The 16193-nt window shown below is 50.8% G+C and overlaps 1 protein-coding gene across 1 annotated transcript; it reads left to right on the plus strand.

Annotated features, from left to right (window-relative positions):
- Positions 1-1479: 1479 nt before the first annotated feature.
- Positions 1480-7471, plus strand: CNGA2 (cyclic nucleotide gated channel subunit alpha 2). The gene is made up of 6 exons (XM_010956557.3): positions 1480-1589; positions 1794-1886; positions 2440-2610; positions 3746-3853; positions 5609-5715; positions 6063-7471. Exons 1-6 carry the CDS (start codon positions 1480-1482, stop codon positions 7469-7471), a joined length of 1998 nt encoding a protein of 665 aa, XP_010954859.2.
- Positions 7472-16193: the final 8722 nt, after the last annotated feature.

The following is a 16193-nucleotide window of genomic DNA, read 5'->3' on the forward strand; positions in this document are numbered from 1 at the left end:
GCCCTGAGACCCTGATCAATGCAAGGAGCCCCAGCTTTGTTTGCATTGCCTGGAACTTTCTGTCTCCATGGTCTGCCACCTCCAGGGTCCAAGCCGGGACTCAAGGATGCCGGTTCCTCTCCCTCAGGTGCCCTCATTAGCATCCCGGTGTCGTAGTCCCACAGAGAGCGGAACCAGGCGAGCGGCTGTGAGGCTGCTTGTTATTACCACTCACTGCAGAGCTTGACGTGCCTGCCATCACCATGGTGACAGCTTCAGAAGCTGGAACAAGCTGGGGTGGGGGTGGGGGGCTCCAGCAGGAGGGACCACAGGTAATTAGTGGGGCGTGCTCATCATTTGTGACTAAATCTGGCGGGGTGTGCTGACCAGCCTCAGCAGGTAAGAACTGTCCCAGCCCCCCTGACCCCATGCAGGACACACAGTAGAACACAATCTCCTGTCTCACTTCTGGATTTTTTCCCTCTCAGTATGCTCAGCTCTGAAGTGTTGGGGCTCTCCACGGGTCTTCTGCATGATCCCACCCACTTGTTCTCTCTACTACCCAAACCCAACCCATCTCCAAGCCCCGTCCATTCTGCCACTTGTTTCAGGCTCCATTGGCACCATCTTCTCCAGACTCCTCCACCTCACCTCCACTCTTGCTTGCCCGCTAATCCATTCTCTACCCAGCAGTCAGAAGGCTCTTTCTGAAATATAATGCTGTCTTTGTCATGCTCCTACTTGGTCTTTCCAAGGCTCCCCATAGCCCAGAGGAGAGAGTCCTGACTTGGACCATTGCTTACAGAGCCCATGAGAGCTCTTCCTTCTCTCCTCCTCAATACCTGCCCCACCCACCAGGCTACTGTTTGTTCCTCGGCTTGGATGTGCTGGAGAGAATGTGATTGATGCTGAAAGGAAGGGACCCCAGAGACAGTGCCCCTGGTGAAGGTGTCAGTGAGACATGGGGCTCCAACTTGAGAACCATGAGCTCTGAGGTGGTCTCGGGTGAGGAGAAGCAGAGAGATGGGGGCAGGGTGACAGTGCTTTGGGCCAAGGAGATATATCGCCTGCCACGGGGCAGGAGTCTGGGGGCAGCATAAGTATGTGCCAGCCATCTGCAGAGCAGGGACACCATAAGATGGCTTAAACAGTTTTTTGTTTGTTTTGCTTTGTTTTACCTTCGATAGTTCATATGTCAAAAAAATTCACTGGGGTAAAAGAAAAAGAAACACATTTTGCAATTTAGCACTGTTTGCCTTTTAAATTAGCTGCCAGGGTGGGTGAACACCATCATCTCCTTGGTGCTGGGAGCAGGCCACCTAGGCAATGCAGATCCTCTTGGCCTCCATGGCCAGGGAAGCTTGGGTTTGCCATGTGGGCCCTGGTTCTGTTCTTTGTGCTCATCTGCAACTCTCCTGCCTCATATGGGGACCGGGGTCTTCTGTTACCTTCCTCTTGGACATCTCCCCGGCAGGTGAGGGTCCTGATCATACATGGAGGATGACAGAAGAAACCAATGGTGTGAAGAGCTCCCCAGCCAATAACCGCAATAATCATGCACCTCCAGCCGTCAAGGCCAATGGCAAAGAAGACCACAGGGCCAGCAGCAGGTGGGTCATTTCAGAGATGGCCTTGAGGCAGCTGCTTCCTCCCAGCTCTGCCTCACTGGCACAGAGCAAGTGATCTTGGGCTCCAGGACACCCTCTAAAAGGACCACGGGATTTCTAGGCATCTCCCAGGAGGGGAGAGTGCTAATAGGAGACAAGGCATGCCCAGAAAAAAAGCCTTGATTAATTCTGCTCCTTCCTCTGCAGGCCGCAGTCTGCGGCTGACGATGATACCCCTTCAGAACTACAGAGGCTGGCGGAGATGGATGCCCCCCAGCAGAGGAGGGGTGGCTTCCGCAGGTGGGTTTCACCACTGCCCTGCTGCTACCCCCTCCCTCCCAAGGGCCTGTCAGATCAGGGACCTTCTCCTCTCGATCCCACTGGGCCTTTCTACCAAGACCTCTGTGAAGCACTGTCAGCGCTGTCCTAGCTCAACATTTTCCTTTGGAGGAGGCTCCTGTGAGCAGGCTTGGAGTGGCTGGTGGAGGTTTCCTTTCAGACTTGTCTGTGGCAGCGTCAAGAGGAGATCCTTCCCAACAGACGGGCCTAGGTAGAGGGCTCTGAGGTCTGCATCCCAGACTCACAGGCTGAATGGAGAAATCAGGAAGCCTGAGCCAACTTTCCTCCTGACCTGCCCGCCCTTAGCACAATCTCCATCTTGCCCCAGAGACCTTCTGTTTGTTCTTCACAATCAACTGACACTTCACCTCCTCCAGGAAGTCTTCCCAGACTAGCCGTTTATCTCTCAGGCTGCATTCAGAGTCACGCCCGAGCCCCAGCCCCTTGCCCTCTGCATAGGTCCTCTCCACACAGCACAGTTCTCTCTATCTCATGCTCCCTATCTCACCTCTAGGATCGTCCGCCTGGTGGGGGTCATCAGAGAGTGGGCCAACAAGAATTTACGTGAGGAGGAGCCTAGACCAGACTCATTCCTTGAACGTTTCCGTGGGCCTGAGCTCCAGACTGTGACGACACAGCAAGGGGATGGCAAAGGCAACAAGGACGGCGAGGGCAACGGCACCAAGTATGGCCATCCAGCCTTTGGGGCTGGAAGGGCTTCCAAGCATGTGATTGAGGGCTTCCTTATACCGCAGCTGGGGACTGACCAGGGGCTCACCAGCCCTGTCCTGGCAGGAAAATGGGTGGGCAGGGGAGACCTGCTATGGTTTTACCTTGAGAACATTTCCATCATTCTCCATGCCCGCCTCCTTTCTGACAGTGGCCCACTTGCCATGGGAGCCCCTGCTGGCTTTTATTCCCTTAGCTGCCACTGGCCAGATGTCCTCTTGCTGCTGCTCATGAAGCAAGTATCAGGGCACCCGAATGTGGGCTGGAGGGGTGTGCTCAGCCAAGGCTGCTCCAGCCGCAACCTTGGTTCTAGCAGTCAGTGGATGCAGAGGAGGGTGCAACCAGGGAGTGCGGTCCAGGGGATGCCAATACCAGCGCCCATGTGGGTGCAGAGGTGGATCTCTGAAGAGGCCATACAGAGGGCTGCCTGGCAGGGTAAGTCCCAGGAACAACTGAGCTAGAAGGAGGCGGGAGGGCAAGGAAGGCAGAGCTAGTGAATCTGCTCTTTGAGGAATGAGTAGGCGACTGTGGATGTCTGGCCAAGCTGACATTCCCCACTTTGGCCATTAGAGGAAGAGAGCTCTTGCCAAGGCAGGACACAGCATCTGGGAAAGTGATTTGGGGGCTGGAGGCGGGGAGAATCAAGCAGGGAGGGTGAAGGGGAGTTTGTGGGGAGAGGCGGTGCAGGAAGCACATGGTGGTCACTTGCTTGGAGTTCCTGTCTCTTCCCAGGAGGGACGGGTGTGGGAAGGGGCCCTGAGCCCTCATTACCATCTTGTGGAAGCCCCTCCCTAGTGCCTGAGGCCCCTCTTCGTGAAAGTGCTGCCCCCTCACCGCGCTATCTTTGCAAGAGGCCTCCAGAGGGCGTAAGAGCCAACGGGCGCATGTGGGGTCAAAATGGGATGAGGGATATCTCTTACCCATCTGAGCTCGGACGCCCAGTACCAGGTTGTGGCTTCCTAAAAAATGAGGCCTTAAGTCAACCCACTCTTCACCATGCACATTCCCTCAGGGGTCGCTTTTCTAGGGCCTCTTGGAGCTGGGGTGCTGCCAACCTGGTTCCCCAGCCTGTCCTCTGTCTATCTCCTCAGGAAGAAATTTGAACTTTTTGTCTTGGATCCAGCTGGGGACTGGTACTACCGCTGGCTGTCTGTCATTGCCATGCCTGTCTTCTACAACTGGTGCCTCTTGGTGGCCAGGTGAGCAGGGGGTAGTCAAAGCAACCCAGTCCACAGGTCCTGGGGTTGAGCGCACACCAGTCCCAGTTGTGGGCACACAATTCACTCCAACCCAGTCCTCTTTCTGGATTCCCCGCTTGCCAACAGCACTCCCTCTGCCCTATTAACCCCAACTCCTCCTACCCCAACGAGATGTAATATGCTGCTAAAGCTTCATGTCTACCCTTTTCCTGGTGTCTGTAATCTCTTCCTATCTCCTCCTCCACATCAGTACCGTCCCAGGTGAGGTAGCCCTCCTCTCTCCCTGGAACAACGGCTATAGCCCTGCAGCCGTTCCTTACAGACACTCTTGCCCCATCCCGTGCACCCTCCACACTTGCAACCAGCATGGTTGATAGAAACTGGGATTTGATGGTGTCACTCCTCCCTCACAAACCCTTCAGTGGTCCCTCATTGCCCACAGGATGAAGTTCAAGAGCTCAGCACCGCCTTCGAGGTCCTCTGGACCCAGCCTTCTCTCTAACGCCACCTTCTGGACATACCCCAGCCCCAGCACACAGTACTCTTGGCTCATAACATGCTGTTCCTCAAGAGAAAATTCATTTCCCCCATTTTCAACCTATGGAGATTCTTCTTGCTTTCCCATTTCCGAAGCCACTCTACGTGGAGCTTTTCTTTACAGCATTTCCCACCCTACACCATCCCCCCACCTCAGTCATTCGCTCAACAAGGATTTGACTGAGCACCTGTTCAGTGCAAGGTTCTGTTATCAGTGCTGGGGATGCTGTTGTGAGCAAGACACATGTGGTTTCTGTGCTCCTAGAGCTCTCAGGCTAGTGGTTGCCACTGACAGTAAACATGAAAAAACCAATGCTCAAGGTGACCCCAGGGACTGAGGCAGGGAGCTACTAGATAAAGGGAAGTCTGGGAAGACCTCTCTGAGGAGGTGATACCTTAGCAGAGACCTGAGTGGTGAGAGGCAGTTGGCTATTTATATGCCTGAGGTTGGTGGAGGGAATGTGCTGGAAAGAAGGAACCACACAGCGCAAAGACCCTCTTTCAAGATGGCCTATTGTGGCTGGGGGACTGCAAGTGAGGCATCAGAGAGGTCAGCACAAACCAGTTCTGCAGACTTTGTGCACCAGGGGAGGGCGCTGGGGCTTTGTTCTAAGTGTATCCAAGTAGTCAGAGTCATCATCCTGGGTTCTACCTCTTCCTCTGCCCTCTCCCTAGGCCCCTACCCATTCAGTCACCAAGTCTTGGCCATTCCTCCTAAAACTCTCCTGCAGCCCCCAACCTCTCTTCATCCCCACTGCCTCTAGTCTAAGCCAAGCTACTGCTCTCAGCTAGACTGGCTAGAGCTCCATGTTGGGTTCTCAGTAGGTATATGTTGAGGAGATGAGCGTGGAGGCTCTTTACTTGTGTGTTGTAGGTCATTCTTCCAACAACTCATTTTTTATTCAACTCATACCTGTTGAGCACTTGAATCTTGGTACTCTGGGCTAGGACACAGGGCATGCAGTAATGACTAAGTCTCTATCTTCTGGAAGCTCACAGTCTAGTGGCTGTGACAGACAAGCAGTGGTCCATGGTGCTGTCTATGTAGTGAAGTCTGTGTGATAATATAGGTTGGAGTAGTAGTTGCTTGTATCTCCTTGGTGTGTCTCATCAGTGCTCCTGGTGGCCATCCGAAACCCTGCTCACAGTGGGCAGTTTGGGGACTTCAGGGGATTCTGGCTGGCTTTGAGGGTAAAGCCCAGTCCTGTCTTCTTGCAGAGCCTGCTTCAATGACCTCCAGAAAAATTACTACCTAGTGTGGCTGGTGCTGGACTACTTCTCAGATGTGGTCTACATCGCAGACCTCTTCATCCGATTGCGCACAGGTAAATAAGCAACCGGGATGCACAGGCAGGAGCATCACTCATAAGTCCAAAGGCTTGAGTTCAAATTCTCAGGAAATCATCTTCGCATGATGTTAGCCTCAACTGTCTGGCTGGGACACAGGTTGGTGCCTGTCCCTTTTGAACCTCATGTTCCCTACATGCTTAGTGTGTTTCAGATCTGGAGGTGATCGTTTAGGGTACTTATGGCCAGCCATGCTATACGAGTTTCTTATACCCCTCCTTGGGAGTGAGGGTTGAGTAAGCAGTTTGTTCCTCACTGAGCATTAGTCTATCCAGAAGGACAGGCTTGAGGGCAGAGGTGATATGTTGGCTTGTGCCTCCACTAGGCTTCCTGGAACAGGGGCTGCTGGTCAAAGACACCAAGAAGCTGCGGGACAATTACATCCACACCCTGCAATTCAAGCTGGATGTGGCTTCCATCATCCCAACGGACCTGATCTATTTTGCTGTGGGCATCCACAGCCCTGAGGTGCGCTTCAACCGCCTGCTACACTTTGCCCGCATGTTTGAGTTCTTTGATCGCACTGAGACACGCACCAGCTACCCCAACATCTTCCGCATCAGCAACCTGGTCCTCTATATCTTGGTCATCATCCACTGGAATGCCTGCATCTACTATGCCATCTCCAAATCCATTGGCTTTGGAGTTGACACTTGGGTTTACCCCAATATCACTGACCCTGAGTATGGCTACCTGGCTAGGGAATACATCTACTGTCTTTACTGGTCTACACTGACCCTCACCACCATTGGGGAGACACCACCCCCTGTAAAGGATGAGGAGTACCTATTTGTCATCTTTGACTTCCTGATTGGTGTCCTCATCTTTGCCACCATCGTGGGAAATGTGGGCTCTATGATCTCCAACATGAATGCCACCCGGGCTGAGTTCCAGGCCAAAATTGACGCTGTCAAACATTACATGCAATTCCGCAAGGTCAGCAAGGAGATGGAAGCCAAGGTCATTAGGTGGTTTGACTACCTGTGGACCAATAAGAAGAGTGTGGATGAGCGGGAAGTTCTCAAGAACCTGCCAGCCAAGCTGAGGGCTGAAATAGCCATCAACGTCCACCTGTCCACACTCAAGAAAGTGCGCATCTTCCAGGATTGTGAGGCTGGCTTGCTGGTGGAGCTGGTATTAAAGCTCCGTCCTCAGGTCTTTAGCCCTGGGGATTACATTTGCCGCAAAGGGGACATTGGGAAGGAGATGTATATAATCAAGGAGGGAAAACTGGCAGTGGTGGCCGACGATGGTGTCACTCAGTATGCCCTGCTCTCAGCTGGGAGTTGCTTTGGAGAGATCAGTATCCTTAACATTAAGGGCAGCAAAATGGGCAATCGACGCACAGCTAATATCCGCAGCCTTGGTTACTCAGATCTCTTCTGCTTGTCCAAGGATGATCTTATGGAAGCTGTGACTGAGTACCCTGATGCCAAGAAGGTCTTGGAGGAGAGGGGCCGGGAGATCCTGATGAAGGAAGGGCTGCTGGATGAGAATGAAGTGGCAGCCAGCATGGAGGTCGATGTTCAGGAGAAGCTAGAGCAGCTGGAGACCAACATGGAGACCTTGTACACTCGCTTCACCCGCCTGCTGGCTGAGTACACAGGGGCCCAGCAGAAGCTCAAGCAGCGCATCACAGTCTTGGAAACCAAAATGAAGCAGAATAATGAGGACGACGACTACCTGTCAGAAGGGATGAACAGCCCCGAGCCAGCTGCTGCTGAGAAGCCATAATGGCTTGGGCCCAACCGCCTCTCCAGCCTTGGCCTTAACCCCAGGAGCTAGAAGAGCTGTGTAGGTCCCCACATATACATGCATTACCCTCATGTCCCCTTGAATTCTCCCAGAAGCCTCTTGGTACACAGCTTTTTGGCTCAATCATCCAGAAGCCCTTCTCCAAGTCCAACTAACAGCCAATCGTGTGCACAGAACAGACTGTGTTTGGCTCTGCTTCCAGAAGCTTCAGCCTGTCTGAGGGGAGCAGCTGCACTGGCCTGCAGAAGCCCATCTGCAGGGTGGTGTGCACCCCGCGGCAGTGCTCCCATCTCTCTGAGCTCCTTTGCCCCTAGCCACTTCCCATTTGGTTCTGGCCCTTGCTTTTTTAATATGTGTTCTGAATATCTCCATTTCCCTGCACACTTGTGTAGTTCAAGCATTGGCCGCAGACATTCAGCACAGGTACCCATTGTCTGTCTCCCAAGGGAGGCAAAAGGTGTGGAGGGGACAGGTAGGAGAGTGCTCACTCAGCACTGCCTCTCCCTGTCACGCCCTCGAAGTCCAGCCCTCTTGACCTGTCTGTCTGCCTGCCAACTAAGAGTGGGACCTCTGCAGTCTCCTCTGGACCAAAGAGGGATGATGCTGCTCCTGGTTCCTGGTCCATGCCAGGGCATGGAGTGAGGAACGAGCTGTCGGCAATGCCACCTGGAGAAGGAGGTGGACAAGAGCTCTGGCCATAACCGCTCTGTGCAGAGCATTTCTGAAGAGGCCTTGAGGTTGGTGGTGGGTGGCAGACTCTTCATGTTAGCATCTGCAGTAGAGGCATTTACAAGTTAATAAAGTCCTTGAAACTCTTTGTGGTTATTGCTCAACTCTGCTATTAACATTCTCTGCCTTCCTGCCTCAACCCTTCTCTTTTCCCCCTATTTCTCTTCTCCCCTTATCCAGGACTCATTCTGCCTGGAATACCCTCCTCGCTGTCTTCAGCTGCCTGCCTAAGCCCTGCTGGTCCTTTTCAGAGAAGGCTCCCTTCATAGAACCCACTCCCACACCAGGCAGTAAATCACCCCTCTCTAGGATGCTTGTGAGTCTCCATCCTGGCTCTTTATTATACTATGTGGTCCATTTTGATGGTTCTGGTTTCCCTTCCAGATTGTGGGCTCTTTGAGGGCAGGGCCGAGACAGCCTCCCTCACTGCTCTGCCTGCAGCCTTTGAGACATGCCTGGCACAGAGGAGGCACTCGGAGAATATTTTTTTTCACTCAGACAGTAAGTGAACACACCAAAATTCCTATGCTTCCACTGCCAGCAGACATTCTTTCTAGTAACACCAGTTATGTCTGGGGATTTGGGGAGGATCTCTGGAAGGAGCAGATGTTTCAGTGGGCACCACTGGACGATCAGAGGCCCGAAGGACAAGTGCTAATTAGTAGGCAAGAAGACCTAGGTGAGGAGGGACGGTGTAGTTCAAATGGTAGAGCACATGCCTAGCATGCATGAGATCCTAGGTTCAATCCCAAGTACCTCCATTAGAAAGAAAAATGATAATAGTAATAAATAAATAGAACTAATGATCTCCCCCATACAGTAAATAAATAAATAAATAAGTAAATAAATAAATGAAATAAAAAAAAGAAGACCTAGGTGCAGACTCAGACGCCTTCGTGCATACCAGTTATCTCTCTATCTCTCTGTTAATTGTGATACGATACACATAAAATTTACTATCTTAAGTGTTTTTAAGTGTACAGTTTGGTAGTGTTAAGGACATTCACATTGTTGTGCAACCAAGCTCCAGAGCGCTTTTCAATCTGTGAAACTGAAACTCTGTCCCCATTAAACAACAACTCTTCATTCTCCCTTCCCCAAGCCCTGGCAGTCATCATCTTACTTTCTGTCTCTATGAATTTGACTACTCAGGATACCTCATGTAAGTGGAATCAGACAGTATTTGTCTTTTTATGATTGGCTTCTTTCATTTCACATAATGTCTTCAGAGTTTATCCATGTTGTAATAGGTGTCAGAATTTTCTTCCTTTTTAAGGCTGAATAATATTCCTTTGTATGGACAGATGACATTTGATTTATCCACTCATCCATCAGTGGGCACTTGGGTTGTTTGCATCGTTTGGCTACTGTGAAGCATGCTGCTATGCACCTGATGTACAAATATCTGTTCAAGTTTCTGCTTTCACTTGTTTTGAGTATATACCAAGAAGTGGAATTGATGCATCATACAGCAATTTTATTTTTATTTTATTGAGGAATTGCCATACTGTTTTCCATAGTGACCATACCATCTTACATTCCCACCAACAGTGCACAAATTTCCATTTCTTCACATCCTCACCAACACTTATTGTTTCCTGCTTTTTTTTTTTTTTTTTTGGCAGTAACCAACCTAATGGGTGTGAGGTGGTATCGCATTGTAGTTTTGAGATTAATTTCCTTGATGATTATTGATGTTGAGCATCTGTTTGTCTGCTTTTTGGCCATTCGTATGTCTTCTTTAAAGAAATGTCTATTTAGTTCTTTGCTCACGTTTTAATTGGATTATTTTTATTGTTGTTGTTGAGTTGTAGATCTTTATATATTCTGGATATTAACTCAAAACAGATATATTATTTTCAGTTTTCCCCCATTCAGTAGGTTGCCTTTTCACTCTGTTGATTGTATCCTCTGATGCTCAGAAAATTTTAATTTTGATATAGTCCAATTTATTTTTTCTTTTGTTGCCTGGATTTTGGTGTCACCACTCATTTTTTATTGGAGTTCATTTTTATAGCCAGACTTCTTTTTTTAAAATTTAATGTAATTTCCTGGCCTCTTCCTTAGCTTATGGTGATAAATCTTACTCAGGGGAAGATTCACACTGAGAGATCTGGAACATTCCCCATGCCTGGGTCCTGGTCTCTGAGAGCGGCAGCAGTAGGGAGGCAGCATTTACAGTGTTCTGTGTATGCTCTTCCTTTGGGTGTTGGACTGGAAGAAATGGCTCTAAGCCCCTTCACTCGCAGAGAGATTAGGCCACTAGGAGGCAGAGTCCTGGGCGAGCCAGCCAGCTGCTTAGTGCTAAGGTTGCATGAAGGAGTTCGGTTTCCACCATGCGCTGGAAGTGGCCTAGATGTTAGTTTCATAGCCCTAGGATAGCACTGGGCCCAGAGGCAGGGAGATGACTGCATTAAAAAGTGTTGCCTTGGTTTCAGCAAGAACTCTATAGCATTTCTCCCTGGAGCCCGGTTCACCCTCAGTCCATCAGCAATGGATGCCTGATTGCCAGTCCACATCAGTCATCTTGGATCTGATTTTCCCCAGGGCAAAGCAGATGACATATCTGGGCCACAAGGGGGAAGACACCAGTTTGAGACAGACTTTGGGGCTCAGCTCCCACTCTCTCCCCAGCTTCCTTTTTCCCAGATAACCTTGAGTCCAATTACCCAAAACTTTTTGTTATCCCTCAGATGGCTATGTCTCAGGCTTCCAGGATTTTTCTCATGCTGCCCCCTCTGCCTGGATCACTCCTTTCTGCATTTTCTTGGTCTAAGACTCAACTCAGAGACTCCTTCCCTGCGCCCCAATGCAGCCTTCCACACGAGACTTCCTTACACACTGGACTGCAAGTGTCTGTTTAGCAATTGATCTTGTCTCATCTAAACACAGTTTGTTCGTTGAGGAAAAGATGAAGGAGTGACAGAAGGAATACCTGTGTGTCATGGTACGTGTGTGTACCTGTGTGTGTGCACACGTGTGCATGTGTGTATGTGCCCCTATGTGCACCCCTGTGTGGACGCGGTGTGGGATGCCTGTGTAAGCACAGGGATGCCAGTCTAGGCAGACAGTGCTTCTCTCTGCCCCTCCCCCAGCCTGCCCAGCCCTCTCCTCAGTTGCTCTCCCCGCAAGAGCCTGACTCTCCTGCCTGCCGCTGGCCGCCACCCCCGCTTCTCTCCCGTAACTGCCTGTAATATAAGAACTGAAGTACATTTTCCATTATGTGTCATATTTATTCGGCACAGTCTGATGTTCCCTGTTCTTAATTTTAAAATGTTTAAATTGGAATGTTTCTTATTTTCCTCTGAAAATACCCACCTAAGATAAATTGCCCTATTTGCACATGGCCATCCATTTGCTTCTCTCTGCAGTGGTGACCTTCCATAGAATACAGGAGCCCCTCCTCCCACCCGCCACTTCCCCTCCCCATTTGGTCTGACCCTTGGTGGCCCCTGCCTGGCTAGCAGACTGCCGCCCCCACCTCAGCCCAGCTTGAGTCCAGACTCAAGACCATCTAGCAGTCCCTCAGTCTGGAGCCTAAAGCTAATCTCACTTCTTGCCCTTGGCTGGGTGGGGAGGCCAAAGCAGAGGGTCCCCTTCTTCTGTGTAGTTTGGAACCAGGAGCTTAGAAGACCTCCAGTGCACAGGGACAAGGAACCCAGCCACCAGAGGGCGCATGGACTTAAGGAAAGGGTAGTGGACTCTGCTCTGTGACCAACCCCCCCACCCCTGCCAGTCACACCAAACAGAGGGTTAAGCAGGAATCCGTGAGGGCTCACAGTAGGACCACGTCTCCATCCCTGAATACCCTGCTGTGATCTCTTCAGATGCCCTCAGATGTTCTTGGGTGCCAAAGCCAATGGCTCAGTTCAAGTCTGTGCGTGCTAGGTGCCCAGCCTCTGCAGAGGTTAGGTATGGAAGAAGCGTAAAGGTTGAACTGCAAGGGGACGTGGGAACTGTGGTGTTATTTTAATGTATATTTAGAAAAAATACTACTAATCCACAAAACTCTTGATGTTATGGATACTCTTTCTTAGCATGGAGTTAAAGAAAAAAGTGAGTTGATTTAAGGTTGATTTAAACAAAATGATTATGTAAGTAACCATTTCAATGGCCCATGAAGGCAGAGCACAGATGATGGTGAAATAGCCAAATGCCTACCAGACACCACCATGGCATTCCAAAATGAACACCATCATAGCTCACCTCTTCATTACTTTTCTCCTACACCAGCTCTCCCCCAGCCTCCACACGTCAGTGATGGCACGGGCACCTTTGCAGTTGCTCAGGCAAAACGCCTGCAGTCTCTTTCCTTCATCCACCATATTCAGTCACTCTCAGGATTGGAACCACTCTCTACTTAACTTTCCAAGTGAAATCAGAATCCATGCACTTCTCCTGCCTCCACTGGCCCCACCCTGGTCCAGACCACCATCGGCTCCCTCCTGGATGGCTGCAGTCACCTCCAGAAGGCTGTCCTTAATCCCATCTTGCCTCCCTGCAATCCTCTCCACCCACTCACAGAGGTTTTCAAAAATGAAACTCCAATCACATCACTCCTCTGCTGAAAACCTCCCAATGGCTTTCTATTATTCTTCTAATTAAATCCAAACTCGTGACTGCGGTCTCCAGCTCCTGTCCATACGTGTGTCTCTGACCTTGCCCACTCTTTCTCTCCCCCTGCTTCTCTCCACCCCAGGCCCTCCAGTCTCCTTTGAACTCCTTGCACACTCGTGCCCAGCATCCTCCTGTTTTGGGGACCTTGTACTTGCTGTCCCTCTGCCTTGATCCCTCTTCCTCTGGACCTTGCCCTGGCTGGTTCCTTGTCTTTAGGGCTCTGAAGAGGCCCTTGCTGAGATCCACAATGAAAATAGCCCCCATCTTCTCTGTCACAATCCGTTTTATCACCCTGTCTGACTTTCTTTATAGTATTTATCACTCTCTCAGCATCTTGCTTGTTTTTCCCTGAGGCAGACATTATTGCTGCCCCCCCTGGATCACCGGTACCTCTAGCGGCCATTGACGTCAGAGAGCTTTTTATGAACGCCTGGAACTCCCCGAGGGGCTAGCCCACTTCCCTCTCTCTAGTGCATTAGATCATGGGTGGTGTCCTCAGCCTCTCTCTCTCTATGCCCATCCTTGTATTGCCTGGGAGTGCTACAGCCACTGACAACTCCCTGACATTCCATAACCCACCTGAAGCTGTCCCACAGGGAATTCAGCTTACATCTACTTCTTCCCCCGGATCTCTGCCTGCAACATCCTTTTCATCCTTCAAAGTCAGCCCTGAGGGACTGAAAACCAGCGCCACCCTGACCTCCCCATGCCACATGCTTTGCTCTGGAGGAAACTTCTGGCAGAGGTACTGCAGTGGTTAAGAGATGGACTCTGAACTAACCATATGATTTCCTTGCCATGTGACCTTGTGCAAATTCATTCACTTCCTTGGGCCTCAGTTTCCATAACCGTAAAATGTTCAGTAAATCTGTAAAACATACAGTATTTGCCTCAGAGAGCTTTTGAGGGCCTCCTGAGCCAAGACATACATAATGCCTGGCATAGAAATAATCCTCAAAGTTACTTTAATTACTGTTCCTGAAAAAAAAAGTTGGCCCTAATGCCACCTCCTCCTGGAAGCTTTCTCTGATCCCTTACAAGCAAGTGTACTGTCCATGTCCCCACCACTGATCTGTATTTCTGTCCGTTCATCTCCTTGCTCCTTGGGAAGAGGTCTATGTGGAATCTGTCATGCCTTCCCCATAGCCGGGGCTACTTGGGGCTGAGGCTGTGGGTGTGAACTTGGTCCCTAGAAGGCCCTGCTGAAGACAGAGTTCCATAGCTGAACAGGCATGTCATGCCATCTGGTCCCAGCAGGAGGAACGGCTTGCCATGCTGGTGCTGTGGGTTCAGTTGCAGGTCACGTTCCCCCTGGCAGGGACAGAGCTGCCAAGGACTAAGTGGCTTTGCATCTCTCGAAGGCAGACACTTCCCTAGAAGGACAAGCCAGCCCTTATTTATGGCCCGACTCCAAGCCCGCTACAGCCAGCCACAATCGAGAGAGTGGTGAAGATGCCCTTCCAGTTAAAAGCTTTGTACACACCAGTCCAAAGGGGCTCCGTGCTGTGGCTGGAACTACGGCCGTGCCTGTGGAGCGCCTGATAGGGGCACTGGCCTGGGAGCCCAGGAATGTAAGCTGGGTTCTGTTCCACCCTTATTTGCTGGGGACACAGAAATTTCTACCCTTGGAAACCTGAGACATAGCACAGTGGGGAAGTTGAAGAAGAAGATATTACCTTTATTTCCAATGAAACCATTCTTTCTTGGCTCCTCCAGGCTTGATGAGGCTCTGTTCTTTTCCAGCACCTTCCACCTAGTCATACTTACATGACTCAGACTCTAAGATGGTCTGAGCAAGCTCATGTTTTGTCTCCATGGACAGATTTGTCCTAGAGAACCTGGTATTTGCCCAGGATCCTGAAGGATGCAGAGGAGCTGTCTGGGCAAGCAAGATGGTGTGCCAGATCTAAGCCCAACGAGCCAATAGGGCAAGGATGTTGAAGAGCAGGGCCAGGGGCCCCAGTCTGTGGCTGGAGTGGAACATGAATTCAGTGCTCTCTTGGGCTTCACAGACCCTGGAATTAACTTGGCCTCCCTGGTTGAACTTGGATAAGTTTCTTCCCCTTTTGAACTCAGTTTCCAACTTATTTTAAGAAACGAGTTTCTCAGGGCCCCTTGCAGCCCTTCTAGGGGGATGGGAAGAGAATAGGTTTGTCTCATCTCAACCCATAGCTTTGCCATCACGCAAGCTTGTCGAACCACTAACATCCATGCAGATCTTCAGAGTTGCCAGCTTCTCTGGATCAATGTATTTAATTAGATGGGTTCTCTTTTTTATTCTTTTATTGAATCAAGTAAGCAAATTAAATTGGGCAATTTGTTGTTAGGTCATTTAGATGCCAACTCGGTTTCATAACCTGGGCTTGTGCCACATCCAAGTGCTTCCAACTTCTTCCTGGAGTGGTGAAATCAGAAGCTGGCTGGAGGAGTGGTTATCCCTGGGATTGGTAGGGCTCTTGAGGGTCTGAGTCCCTGGGGTATAGCCCAACTTTCTTTGTTGATCTAGGAAGGCAAGGTGGGTGAATAGAGGGGCTTCAGGACTAGTGTTGGATGGGAGCAGCAGTGAGATGATAATAATCAGAAATCCTTAGCGTTGCTCATGAAAATGAGTCTGCCTTGAATTTTCAGCCTCTATTTTCCTGTCTGTATAATAGGAAAGGTCTCTAGAGACACTTCTGTTCTGGCTTTTGGAGGCAATCTGCTTCTAGGAAGGTGGGGACTGCCTCAGTCTCACCAGGGTTTAGCTGGTCTGTCCAGTGCTGGAAGGAGATGACAGCCTTTGGGACCCAGGTCTGGGAGATCCATCGAGGTGGTGTGGGTGGGAGGCTGGGTCTCAGACTTGCCGGCGCCTCAGGCTCAAGATCGCTCGGCCAACTGCTGTTCCGCCTCCGGCCGCAAAACAGGGTGGGGGCGCTCTCGCGCCGTGAGTTAACCGCGCCACAGAGCTTTCCAAGCCCTTGCCCAGCCTCCCCTTAGCGGGAGCCGTTTTCCCCATCCCCTCGGTCCCCTACTGTCCCTGCCCGGGACCCTGACCACACCTGCCAGCAACACAATGCCACGCTGCAGAGCTGTTGCTGGCATCCTCTTCCCTTTCTTGCGTTAGGAAAGGCAGGAGGGGTATAGCTGTGTAACATTCCCCTCTGGGACCTGCTCTGAGAGGGGGTGGGGCTGGGCCCACTAGGCTACCTTTCTAGCTCCTGGGGCCACAGGAGTGAGAAGGCAAATCTGTAGACAGGCTGCCCAGACCTGTTGAATTCAGGGAGGCAGTGACTAGATGTGACAGGCGTACAGAGACAATGGCTGGAGGGCTCTAGTAGGGGCTGGGGACAGGCATTTGGGGCATCGGGCTTGGTAA

Source organism: Camelus bactrianus, chromosome X (assembly GCF_048773025.1).
Source record: "Camelus bactrianus isolate YW-2024 breed Bactrian camel chromosome X, ASM4877302v1, whole genome shotgun sequence".
NCBI lineage: Eukaryota > Metazoa > Chordata > Mammalia > Artiodactyla > Camelidae > Camelus > Camelus bactrianus.